Consider the following 13,390-nt stretch of genomic DNA (forward strand, 5'->3'; position numbering starts at 1 on the left):
GTCCAAAGAACACAGCCTTTACACACACACACACACACACACACACACACACACACACACACACACACACACACACACACACACACACACACACACACACACACACACACACACACACACACACACACACAATGTCTGGTGGAGAACATCATGTGTGTTAGAGGAGACATCTTGATCCATTAAACAGTGTTCTGGACATTATTCTCATCTATCAGCTTCCAGCTCTGCATTACACTTAAATAAACTTGAAAGAAAGAGAGCAGGGGGAGATGGGAAACGAGAGACAGAGAGAGAGAGAGAGAGAGAGAGAGAGAGAGAGAGAGAGAGAAAGAGGGGTAAGGGATGGTGAGGTCTGAAGCAGTGCAGTACAGATTGAACAGCCTTTCCCCAATCGCAGTCAAAGCGCTTCCATTCTGCTAACACACTGACAGCTGGATCGATTCCAGCATGCTGTACCCCCTCCTGTGTGTCTGCTGTGCAGCCTAAGCCACCCTCACTCTCTCACTCTCACTTTCTCTCTCTCTATATCTGTTTTCTCTCTCTCTCTCTCTCTCTCTTCCGTTAAGTGCTCCACTTCTCCTCCATGCTCTTTCTATATCTCTCCATTTTCTCCCCCCTCCTTTTCTGCTCCTGGCTTGTACCAAGGTCAAACAGAGTTGCATGCATGACAAAGCTACTCCGCTTTACTCAAAAACACCCAAACACACACATTCTATCCCGACACACACACACACACACAGAAACACACACTGCTCCTGCAGAGTACTCTCTCTCTCACTCTTTTTTACCCTTCCTTACCCTCCTTTCCTCTCTCCTTTTCTCTATCACATTCTCCCTCCTCCTCTCCAGCTCTGCTCCATCTCTGTGCTGCTGTGGCACTTTCCCAGGGCAATTAAACTTCAGGGGCTAGTCCTCAGCATTTGCTTTCTCTGTGTGTGTGTGTGTGTGTGTGTGTGTGTGTGTGTGTGTGTGTGTGTGTGTGTGTGTGTGTGTGTGTGTGTGTATGTGTGTATGTATCTGTGTGTGTGTGTCTGCGGGTGAGTCTGTGTGTCTGTGGTTGTGTGTCTAAGTACATGAGTACTCCTTACATTCTTGTCTATCCACGAAACTGGATCACATGGGAAGACCTCAAATGTTCGACCGCTACAAACACCGGGTCTTCTGTCGTGAACTTTCAAGAAGGCTTAGTTTGAATCATGCAAGGTTCTATTCACAAAACTATGGAATGAAAAGTTGAATGTTGAACCTTAAGGTTTTCATCTTTAATAGATCTATGTGGAACCTTCAAATTCTCCAAAAAAAGAAGAAAATTAAATAAGTGCGTCCTTCAAGACTGAACTCAGAGTGGCTTGAAATCTGCTCTGAGTGGGTTTCCTAGCAGCAGTTAAAAGCCCAGTTAAGACCACGGGGTCATTAAGCTAATACCCTTAGCACCGTCTTTGGCGGCAAAGCACGGCTCGGGTAAGGAGCACCATTGTGAAAGACCCGCCATTCAAGGTCAAATGAGAAGGTCCAAGCCCTCTCTGCTAGTTTTATGGACCCCGCGTCAAATGGATTGTAAGTGAGCCTACAATACGGTAGTGCTTTAAAACAAAATGTGAATGACTATGGATTTGAGTGAGAGAGATGTTAGGGCCCTAAAGGCCAACAGTGGAAATTAAATGAAGATTAACAGTCAAGCACATGGTTAAGCTTTAACAGGTCTGTCAAAAGGTAAAGCCTTCACACCACAGGGGGCGTTTTATAGTGCATGGTTATGAATAGGACTATATGATATGATGGACCAAAACATTATGACGGTCAAATACTTAAAAAAGAAGAAAAAAGGAGAAAGGAAGGTTTCTGGGCATTTGAATATTCATTTCGTTTACTGCATAAACTCTTATCTCTTCCTTGTTCCTCTTTTGTATACACGTGGCGAGAGTTTTTTTTGTGAGACGACAGAAGCTGCAGGATTGCTTTGATAACCCACTCCGTGGTAATCTGTTAAATGCACATTTGAATGCGTACTGAATGGGAAGCCGGCTGTCGTTTTATGGGATTTACAGAGAACGGCGGGAAGAAAAGAAGACAAGAAATACACATAATTTGGAGCACACGTGCATTTTGGAGAACGAGGGACTTATTCGAGGTTGCCAGTAGGCTACCGTGAGAAGGTACTGATGCGTGTGGTCAGGCACAATATATAAAAGCCAACCAGCGAAAGAGAGAGAGAGAGAGAGGGAGAGGAAGCCGTCTTATCAGCTGCACACAATCACTCTCTGCTGTTTACATTAGCCCGTCATCCAGATCAGTGCAGTGCACAATTATATCCGGACCCAGCAAGGTGGCCTGAAAGCTATTCAGTCTTCAAGCAGGAACATGTTTCCCTAATCTTAGTGAGCCTAGGCTATAATACATCTATTTGAAATGATTACACTGTTACGATCAAGGATCTTAATATCCCCTTAGCACAATTGTGTACTCTACGTTAAATCCACGCTCTAGGAATTCTGCTGGTAATTCTACAGTCTTCTTCTCTTGTTAACGAGACAGACACCGTGATGTTAGCGACTGAGGGGCGAAAAGGCTAAGTTTTGGTGGGGCGCAACACCTTGTTTGGTTTGGACTGTCATCTAGGAAGGGCGGTCGGCTGTCCGTCCGGGTTTGATAAAGTCATAGGCGATGAAACTGAGCGTGCCCGGGGACTCCCAGATAAGGTCTGCTTTAGGCGTTGTTTGAGCCGCTGCTTGAGCCGCCCAGGCACCGTGAGAGCAATCTGCCTAAGCAAAGATTTACCGGTTACAAGAGTGCCCTCAACCGAGAGAACACGTCATCCCCAAAGAGTGCCCGTGTGCCATCTAGCGGTGGGTGTGAAGAAAACCGCCATCAGCATGGGAAAGAAGGCTTAACAACCTATTACGAGTCTTCTGTGAACGGTTTTAAAATTTTGTTTTAAATATCCCCGTGACCTCGATCTGAGCACAGATTTGGCTCATCGTGCCTGCTTGTCTCGGTTTGTTTAAATAGTTATTCAAAAGTGATTGATGGAGTTCTGTGTTTTTTGGAGGTGCCGTCAGTGGAATGTTTGTTTCAGTTCGGTTATCTGAATAATTATAGAAGTGAGCCGCACTATATTGCAGCCAAATCTACACTGTCTGTTTGTCTAATACGTGTATGCACAAACACTCACGCACACACACACACTGCTCTTTCCTTTGGCTCATTTCAGTCCCTGTATGGCCAGGCGAGAGGATCAATAGCCATTACCCACACTGGTGCTGACAAGCCATTCATTCTCCCCTTGCAAAGAGCCGGCGATACTCCCTACGGGATGTCATGTCTCTGCACTGCTGGATCCAACCAGGGGTGATTACCAACAGACACACGCCGAAATGCCTGTTTGTGCCTCGGATTACTTGTATTGTCCCCTTGCACCAGCCACGCGTTAGCCTAGCCTAATGAAAAGCAGCTGATTATGCTGCTCCTTTCTGTGCGAGGCTGAAGGCTTGTTTCGTTTAAGGTCTGTCTGGAGCCCTGGTGCAGATGACGCTCGCATCCACAAGCAGTTTATCGACTGCTGGGGCCTCTGTCTCTCGCACTGTGTGTGTGTGTGTGTGTTTGTGTGTGTGTGTGTGTGTGTGTGTGATTGTGTGCTGGTGGGATAGAGGTTTGCTTGAGGAAGGAAGCTGTCAATGTGGCCGTTTGGCTATAAAGGTCAGGCTTTGCTTGAAAAACAAATGTCTATCAAATGCTCACATCCCCAGCGTTTGCCTAAACGGAGCCTTCTGTGCATTGGTGTGGTTGCACCAAGAAGACATCAAAACTGCATAGAGATGGACTCCGTCCAATCTGTATGCTTCATCCTCTGAACTTTTTCAAGGACAGTTAATGCATTCAGTTCCATAATAACCTATGCATAGACTGTAAGTATGCAACTATACGTAGTGCAGTGAATATGCTCCTGCTAGAACATGAAAGGACTTCCTCTCCCCTGTAGTGTTTTTGAGGCAGGGCTTTTCTTCCTTTGTTGGGTGGCAGTGTATTTGGGTAGCCTATCAGAATCCACCCATAGGCAGACCAGTGACTCCAGAGGTGGAGATGGGAATGCAGGAGTGTTCAGGAAAAGTGGTGGTGGTGGTGGCGGTGTTGGAAGGGGTGGGGTTGGTGGAGGGGTCAGCATTCCCGCTGTGGGAATGGAAATGCATTCTCCACTACGAGGAGGGGGGGGGGGGAGGCAGCAGAGTGGTGGTGCTATTGGATGTTTGGGTGGGGGTGGGGGGCCTTGGGGGTGGACAAGGGGTCTTCTCTGAAGGCCAACACAAACAATCGGCACTGTCCCTGGGAAAAAGAGTCCGGCTCCAGAGCTATTTACAGTTATTTACGACCCGCTAGCCAAGCAGGAAGGAGGCCATGTTTGATCTCACAAGGTTCGGCGCTGGCGCAGTCATGTTGACGCTGACTTAAACGGACAGGGTTAATTTTTCTCCCTGATGGAGTGCACTCCAGCGCATTCGTCCGAAGGGGAGGGAGAGCTGATTAGAGCCGGGAGTTTGTGGGTGAAACCTCTGGGGGGGGGAAAACATAAGGGGTTGATGGGGGTGACTCCTGAGCTCTCTGTGTTATCTGATTACAGCACAGAATAGGAACCAAATTTGGTAATGGAATGTGAATGAAAGAAATGCTTCAACTCTTAACACTTCTCTCTCTCTCTCCATTCTCTCTCTTTCTCTCTCTCTCTCTCTCTCTCTCTCTCTCTGTCTGCCTCTAACTCCATTTCTCTGTTCTCTATCTTTCTCTCTCTCTCTTTCCCTCTCTCTCTCAGGATCCAGGCTCTGGGATGGTTCCTCGGCTCCAGGATCCATCATCTGTTCCGCGGCCTGGCCAAAGCACCTACAACAACATGCTGCTGAAGACTCAGCTGATGCGCAAGCAGCTGGTCAGTTTCCCAGTCATAGTTCCCCTTCCTCAGGGTTCCGTATCCACCTCTTAATGATACATACCATCACTAAGAGTGCACCTGCAACTGTAATATAAACCACCCGATTTCACTGAGCACTTGAGCCAGGTCGGTCTGTATCTTTAATTAAGTAGGGGGTCGTCTCTAAGATCTGTGAGCAGTGGACTTTAGCACCAAGTGCATTACTGTATGTATGACTGAATAGGTTCCAAAAAGATGAATAAGAGAACCCTCAAAGGTTCTACGTTCTACGTCATTGTTTACATCAGTTTTGATGTAAAAACCAACCTTCGGGGTGCCATTGCCAAAACCGCATGGATGATGAACGATCTGTCATTTAAATGAGATGCACTGTCAGTTATCTGCAAGATGCTTTCAGAAGTTGTTACGTTTGTGTATTCACATCCTTTTAACACAGAGCGTGTGTAGTGTGTAGATGTTTATATGCGTAGCCTATACAGAGACATATTCATGGTTAGAGCGAGGGTGCTTTTGTGTATGCCTTTGTGGGGGGATGGGTGCATGAGAGCAATGTGTGTTTGAGTGTGTGTTTGAGTGTATGCTTGTATGTGTGTGTGTGTGTGTGTGTGTGTGTGTGTGTGTGTGTGTGTGTGTGTGTGTGTGTGTGTGTGTGTGTGTGTGTGTGTGTGTGTGTGTGTGTGAGAGTGTGTTTGTGTGTGTGTGTGTGTCTGTGTGTGTATTGGTGCATGTGTCTGTGTATGTTTGTGTGTGTTTCATATGTTTGTGTCATCTCTCTGATGCTCTGGCACAGTCTCAATAAAGCCTCTCTCTCTCTGTCTCTCTCTCTCTCTCAGGAGAAGCAAAGGCAGATGGAACAGATGAATGGAGGCCCCATGTCAGATTGCCAGCAGGTGTCGCCTTTCCAAGGTACGTTCAAAAATAAAATCACAGTACTCAACAACCCAAATCAAACAGTTGATATGTGGCTGATAGTGGCTTACTTTTAATACCATGTAACCCGCTCTCTCTCAGTTAATACTAAACGTTATTCTAAAAAGGAATTTGATGGCACTTGGTGTACCTGTTATAATGTTTTGTTGTGATTCGAACACACATTTTTTGTCTTACCTAATTAAAATCAGATGATGGCACTGTCATGCTTACATAGGTTGAAAGTCATTTTCCATTCACCATATTTCATTAACATTTAAACTTCTCTTCCCTGCAGGAGGAGGACGACCTCTGCCGGGTGACTGTGGCTACCCAATGGGAGGCCCCCAGTCCAACCCCTCAATGTTGACCCATGGTCCCGTGCCCGTCAGCCGTATGGGTCTCCCCCCCGGCCCCCTCAACCAGGTGGGCCCTTATGGAGGCCAGGTCATGGGCCCCTCAGGCTCCAAGCAGCAGGCCCTCTACCACCAGACCCAGGAGTACTGCATGCCTATGCGGCCGGGGCAGGGCATGATGGGAATGGGGGTTCCTCCAAGGCATATGGCATCAGCGGTGGCCACGGCGTCTCATCTAGGCCACGGCACCGTACGGATGCCTGGGCCAGGGATGGCGGGAGGCGGCATCCCCACTCAGCACCTGCGGCAGGCTCTGAGTCATGGCGGCGCCCTCCCCCCACGTATGCTCTTAACACCCCAGCAGCAGCAGCAGCAGCAACAGCATCAGCAGCAGCAGCAGCAGCACGCCCACCAAGCTCAGTCCCAGCTCTGGCAGCACCAACAAGGGGCGCTTTCGCACATGGACCCCTCCGGCCACCAGCACAGCTTCTCCAGCATGGCTGTTGCGCCCGGGTGCGCCGGGCCCTCCCAGTTCCCTCCCCAGCAGCAGCCCATGCGGACGGGCATGCCGGCTAACTTCGGACCCCACCAGTCAGGGCCGGGGCTCCGGCCACCTCCCCCAAACCAGATGGTTCCGACCATGGCAGGCCGGCACATGCAGAAGCTTCCACCGGGGGCCAGAGTGGTAGCGGGGCAGCCCCTGCCCTCCATGGTCCAGCAGAACCTCCGACTGCGGGGGCCCCTCTCCGCCATGGCCGTGATGAAGCCTGGGGGTCCGTCCATGATGCACCACCCGGCCCACGGCCTGGCGCCGCCCAGCTACCCATCTTCGGCCGCAGGCAAACACGCCGCCCAGTTGCAGGGGTATGGACCCGAGCACAACCCAGGACACAAACTGCCCCCTTATGACATGCCCCATCAGCACCACAGCAATGGGGGCATGTCGGGGCCGCACAGAGGACACGGTGGGGTTAGTGGTGGCAACGCCAGCGAGGTGGACTTCATAGAAACTCTGGTGGGCTCCAACGACGACTGGCTCAACAACCTCACAATGATCGACGAGTACCTGGAACAGAACTCATAGGTGTCTCTGAGGCTGTGGACTATTGACTGTATCGCTTGAAGACTGCTATCAGGAGGAGAGCGATCAAGGCCCCATCACTTGAGCTGCATTACCACAGAGGTCATTGGTCAAATTGATTCTTAGAGGTTCTGTACAAAAGGTTCACTAAACCAGACACTTTGGTGTGTTGAGAGTGACTGGTGCGGTGGTGCACTGCCAAGCCCACTTCTCCCCTCAGCCCCTGGCACTCTCTGGCTTATACCCCTGGCCTCATGCCTGTGCCAGTTTCAGGCACAGGCACAGTTTTGGGCACGCACAGGTCTTGTGGTGCGGTCTTCCTTACCACATACTGTGCTTCACCATCCTTGAGCTATTAGCAACCACGCTTTGGCACGCAGACCCTCCCTGTGTGCACACTAATGATCACATTTCAAGTCTCCAAACCCTTTTAGAAATGGTGAGTGAGTACTGTGAGAATTATTTGGTTTATTGTTGGCACTGCAACTAATGCATTCAGTCAGCACACCTGATCACCTTACCGGCAGATTTAATTGGTGATACCAAATCGCTCGCTTGTTTACAGCTTTGTGTAAACTGGGGTACCCATAGTTACTAATTGGCCAATAGGGGCACAGCGATGTTGCTTGCCACTGTTGCCATGGCAATATTAATTTACATTTCCAATCAGAAGCAACTTATGGGTATTCATGAAGGGGCTTGTATTGTATATAGTGAAATATTTTGTAAAATAGTTTCTTTTTTTCATAAGCTGTAACATATAAAAGAAGTAAACATATTTATACTCCTTTTTCTGCAAATAAATTCCCACAATGTCCTTTGTAAATAATTACTAAAATGGAATAAATAAAAAAATAAATAAAAAAAAAACATGATCTGGTAGAAAAATTTAAAAAAATTAAACCAGGAAATTATAGCAAGAAAAGAAATTGGTTTTACATTAGGAGAATCTAATTGTAATTTGATTTTTTTAAATATGCAAAACTAGTTAGTTTTCCCCCAGTAATACTGTGTATTACAAATGAAATATTTGTTATGTTTTTGACATAACTCAGCTCCTGGTACTCGAGTTTGACCCAGGGTGTTCTTCTTTCGTTTTATTTTCAGTTTTTTTCTGTGAGAAAGAGTCAGAGCAATCTTAATTTTATACCACCATTGTTGTGAAACTACCCCCCCTCTGTGTCTCTGTCTTTCTCTCAAGTCCTACACTCCATTTCTGTACTCACCCGAATTCTCACCTTATGGTTCCTGCTCGACAGCCATTTATCAGACAATGCATTAAACACCAGTGTGTCTGTTTGGCAACAGGCACGGAAAATCTCTGGAGTTATGGGATCTCTGTGTCCACCGTAGTGCCCAGGAAGCGCTGGAATTGGGGGGTTGGGTGGGAGAGGTGGAGGGGCAACAGTGGGCTTTTATCGGCAAAGAGCTGACAGGCGCTACCTGTGTCCACACTGAAGTGCATATTATTATTGTTTTTTTCTGTTTCATCCCCCCTCACACACACACACACACACACTAGTGAAGTGGCGGACCCAGCTTGGCCTCACTTGACATGTGGTTAACAAAGGCCGTCGGTTTTGCATTCATTTCCCAGGATTCACTGTGCCAGTTCAGGATTCCCCCATGTCTATGACTTTTTTTTTAGCTGAGAAGAAGAAATTAAAGCCATTATAATTTGTGAATATCTGTGATTATGATTTTTCTTTGTCTTGATATTTTCTAGAGTAAAAAAAATAAACTATGTAAATGGGAAATAATATGTCTGTTCTCTTTTTTGCATTTTAACCACACTTTGTCATGCATAACAATTCATATACACTCAGCAGCCAGTGTTTTAGGAACACGGAGCTAAAACTAATGCAGTGTAATACACAAGTCCTGGAATAAATGTCTGCTTCATGAAGGTTATCATATTCAGTATTTGTTTAAACAAATTTAGAGAGCAGTTGATTCAACTGTGTGTTTAATTTTGGAGGCTGCAGTTTGTGGTGCTATTGAATTGTGTTGTATTGTACTGACATGTGGTTCAATTATTTTGACCACCCCGTTTCAATCAGTGAGGTTAGGCTAATTAACCGAAACACCCCTGTATTAAATTCGATTCACTTTAACAGCACCACAAACTACATCCGGCAGAATGATCATACAGTTGAATCGCCACCTCTCTTTAACTGTTTCAACATAATAAAACTGAACATTATTACAATCATTAAGGGGGATTTATTGGAGGACCATTTTTTGCTAGGTGCACCTAATAAACTGGCAAATGGGTGTATAGGCAGAAGATATATCTCTTCCACAGCAGTCCCACTCCCTTCTTTGTCCATTCTCAAGCCTCAAGGGTAGTCCACCCTCTACTGGTCATATGTTGTATTGCATTTCTCTTTCATTTTCATGCACTGAACCACATGTGGATATTTTATGGTTCTGACACCTGGAGCTAAGACTCCTCTAATACCTCTCTAACCATGGGTCAGATAAGGTCTCCTCAACCAAACAGACCCTGAGCCTGGAGCCCTAAGTAGTCCAAATACAGACACAAATCATTTAAAACTGCACCCTTAGGGAGAATATACTGCCAACATGATCTCTACCAGGACCATGGAAAATACATGAGCGCATATGTTGAGAGGTGGATTATTTGTAGGCTACATATCACCAATATAGAGCTTGTACCTATGGTAAATGATTAGCTTCAATAAAACATTAACAGCATGTGACTTACCATTAGAATAGGTGCCCAGGCCAACTCAACTGTCAACAAATGCATATTATCCATCACTATATGTTGTAATATAATATATTGGCACAGTTCCTCATCCATGTTGATGTGAAATGCACACTGCTCACTCATTTGAAGAGTGAGTCTTAAACCCTCAAATGAAAACAATCTTTTCTAAATAGGATACCCAGGAAGTGAACAGTCACCACATTCTACTGACAGTTTCCCACAATGTTTGGTTGTTCTCCTCCTGAAGGGATCCTTCCTCATTTACCCTGTGGCTCAAAATTCCACGTAATATATTCACATAGTTGTGAAGTGTTGAGGCTGTATGTTTCTGAGCCAATGGCAAGCTTGCACCATCATTTGAACCTAACAAGACGAAACAGATGGAATAAACAATAGCACGTGTTACAGAACTGAACATCCATGTTAGCCATAAATGATTCTGGATCAAGACACAGCAGGTATGAAAAGTAAGTGTGAGGAAATGTGTGGATGGAGAAATATGCTTATCAGGCATTAACTCAAGGGCATGTCCCTGTTTCCACTCTCTCTGGAAGCAAAACAGATTTAGCTGAAGGAGCACATTTTTTCTCAATGGTGTCACAGGAAGACATAAGCTACTTATGAACACTGCCTTTTAAACAGGTTTAAACAATCTTCAGGTTTAAACAATCTTGTTTTTTTTAATCAATCTCTAATTCAACAACACAGTGCCACGTTAAACGCTCTGGACAGAGTAGGGATCACTCAGGAGTGTGACTGTGTGCTAAAATTAGGCTTAAGGCTATGAATATCAACTCAAGGTTAAATCTGGCTTGATCAAAACAGGCATCAAAGAACCAGAATTGCATAGTACTACAGGCTATTTGGGAGTCATCGGGAATGCCATACTTTTCACCAGTGGGCGGCTCCTGAAAAAATTCTCTGGGGGGGCAATTTTTTTATAATGATTAAGGCAATTAAGGTATACATTTTTTTTAGCTGATTAACTCCAACAGCAATACCTTTTTGTCCACTAGATGGCAGCACAAAACAAAGATTTACCCTCTAGCTACATAAGAGTAGATAATTACAGGTGGAAAGCTATGGCATCCAGGAGCCTTCATAAGCAAAAATGATGTGGCTTCACAATAAAATGATCCCACTTTTTCATTATTCACATGTCTCAAATGTTGTATGATGTGACATAGCTTAACAGGACACATGATAAGTCCAGTAACAACACAAAGATGGGGGCAACATATAAATAAAAACCGACTATATTGACTGATCTTGAAAGTATTGGCTTACAAAAGCAAAATGTCATCACATAGAAAATAACTCAGTGTGCAAGAAGCGATTATTCACACTGTGAAATCTATGAAAAGTGACAGTGGTATATTAAAATACAGACTGCGTTAGCCACTTCACAGCCTGCTATCCACGTTTTTATTTCCTACCAATTATTGGATGTAGGATTCCTCCCCTTTTGTAGAAAACCTGTTGAATGGATACATTTAGTCTAAGAGGGCCTATTTGTATTGTTGCCAATTTTTCGTCATTAGAACGCCGACCAAAAGAAGTTACTTTCAAAGAAAGAATTGTGTTGTTGCACTGAGCACTAGCCATCTCGACAGAATATGCCTTGGTCGAAGCTGTATGATGTTCTTATACACTTTTATGTCCATTACTTATGACAAAAGCATGGAGGGGCGAGCCCTCCCGGAAACCATAGAGAATGCATTGAGAGCCCTGTTTTGTGAGGAAAAATAGATTTAACATGGGAGTCAATGAGAGAGGTCTGGGGCGATTTCCATTTCGCCCCAAATTGCCCACAAGGGACGGGGCCATTTGTAGCACGACTTTTGCCTGACTTGATTGGACAATGACATTCAGAGGCAGATCAGGCGGTCTAGTGGTAGAATCTGACAGCAAAAAAATATCTCCTTTTCCTGTAGGCAGTGCGACACCTCAATCGCCCTTATGGACAAGCCGCCCCTGCTTTTCACATCAGTAAATCACGGAGCAATATTTTACAGTCAGTAGACAATAAGCTCCATAGAACATCATCACTCACTGTGTGAGACTAGTGGTAGTCAAATCAGGCAGTGATGTACAAAATAGGCAGATGAGGTTGTGCAGTTAGCTTTGTATAATTGATAAACTACAAAAAAAGATGTTGGTATGTTTATTTTCCTTTTCTTTGCCAGTGCCTGTGGAAGAAGCACTCCCTGAGCTATGGCCTCGGCTTCCATACCAGCGTACAACTCCAGCCCCCTGGAGAACAGCTCCAGCCAGAATGTGAGTCTGTCACTGTCAGAACACCCCCATCCCCTCCCTCACAACACACCCACACACACGCGCACGCGCACGCACACGCGCACGCGCACGCACACGCACACGCACACGCACACGCACACGCACACGCACACGCACACACACACACACACACACACACACGTTAATATCCCCCCGACTTCATTGGAACTGCTTGTGATCTGACTGCAGCATAATTAGCATGTGTGTCTCCACCAACACCTAGAACTTAATAACTAGGACTGATGATACATAAGAACATACTTATGAACATTTCCTTTTAAAAAGGTTCTTCAGGTTTAAATATTCTTTGATGTTTTTTTTTTTTTTTAAACATTACACCAATCTCTTATTCAACAACACAGTCCCAAGTTAAACTTTTTGGACTGTGGAGGCCCTGGAGGGATTATTCCGGAGTGTGAGTGTGTGCTCAAATTATGCTTAATGCTATGCATATCAAAATACACAATTGGGCTAAACTGTCTTTACCCCTAAAGGCTACAATACCATCATGTGGGGATTTAAGCGGATTTGCATCATGTGAAGGCCTTAATGACAAACAGCTGGGTCACTTTGAACGTCACCACTGAGGAAAGGACCTGTGAAGTCCAAATAATGACAGCAACATGAAGTATACGGAGCGCCCCTGAAAAAGAGATGGTACAGCCTATGTTTATGTTGATAAACATGTTCAATTTAAAATCTGATCTGAAAGGTAATGGCAAAAAAGTTCAAAATGTACAGTGGTGAATAACAACATTTGGGGTTGACAGATTTAGTTTTCCTCTTCTTTACTTTCTTGCTGGCCTTCTAGTGTTTCACCTGATGTATCAGAGCATGGCGACTATTGGTCAAAAATATCCAACAGCCATAGTGTAAAGTGTATTTTTAGTCAACACACTAACCCTTTGCACAACGTAATAGTTAATCACTCTCAAATTGTAGAGCACATTCAGACGAAGAGCATGCAAGTGTACACTTAATTTAAACCTGGGCGCATCTGTCCATATTCGTTTGTCGCTGCCTGTCTTGGTAGGAAATACAACTCCCTACAATCCTTGCTGTGCTTAATTTGACAAGCGTCCAATCGGTGCGAT

The 13,390-nt window shown here is 45.4% G+C and overlaps 1 protein-coding gene across 1 annotated transcript in view; it reads left to right on the forward strand.

Moving 5' to 3' along the window:
• Window positions 1-7,270, forward strand: part of LOC308365945 (uncharacterized protein) — a gene marked incomplete at both ends in the record, with an annotated part of 92,661 nt that extends 85,391 nt beyond the window's left edge. Inside the window, 3 exons of the mRNA XM_080839582.1 lie at window positions 4,805-4,918; window positions 5,755-5,827; window positions 6,129-7,270. Coding sequence (XP_080695708.1) covers window positions 4,805-4,918; window positions 5,755-5,827; window positions 6,129-7,270 — 1,329 coding nt within the window. The remainder of the gene's footprint in view (window positions 1-4,804; window positions 4,919-5,754; window positions 5,828-6,128) is intronic.
• Window positions 7,271-13,390: the final 6,120 nt, after the last annotated feature.

Source organism: Sprattus sprattus (genome assembly GCF_963457725.1).
Source record: "Sprattus sprattus genome assembly, chromosome: 5".
Taxonomy (NCBI): domain Eukaryota; kingdom Metazoa; phylum Chordata; class Actinopteri; order Clupeiformes; family Clupeidae; genus Sprattus; species Sprattus sprattus.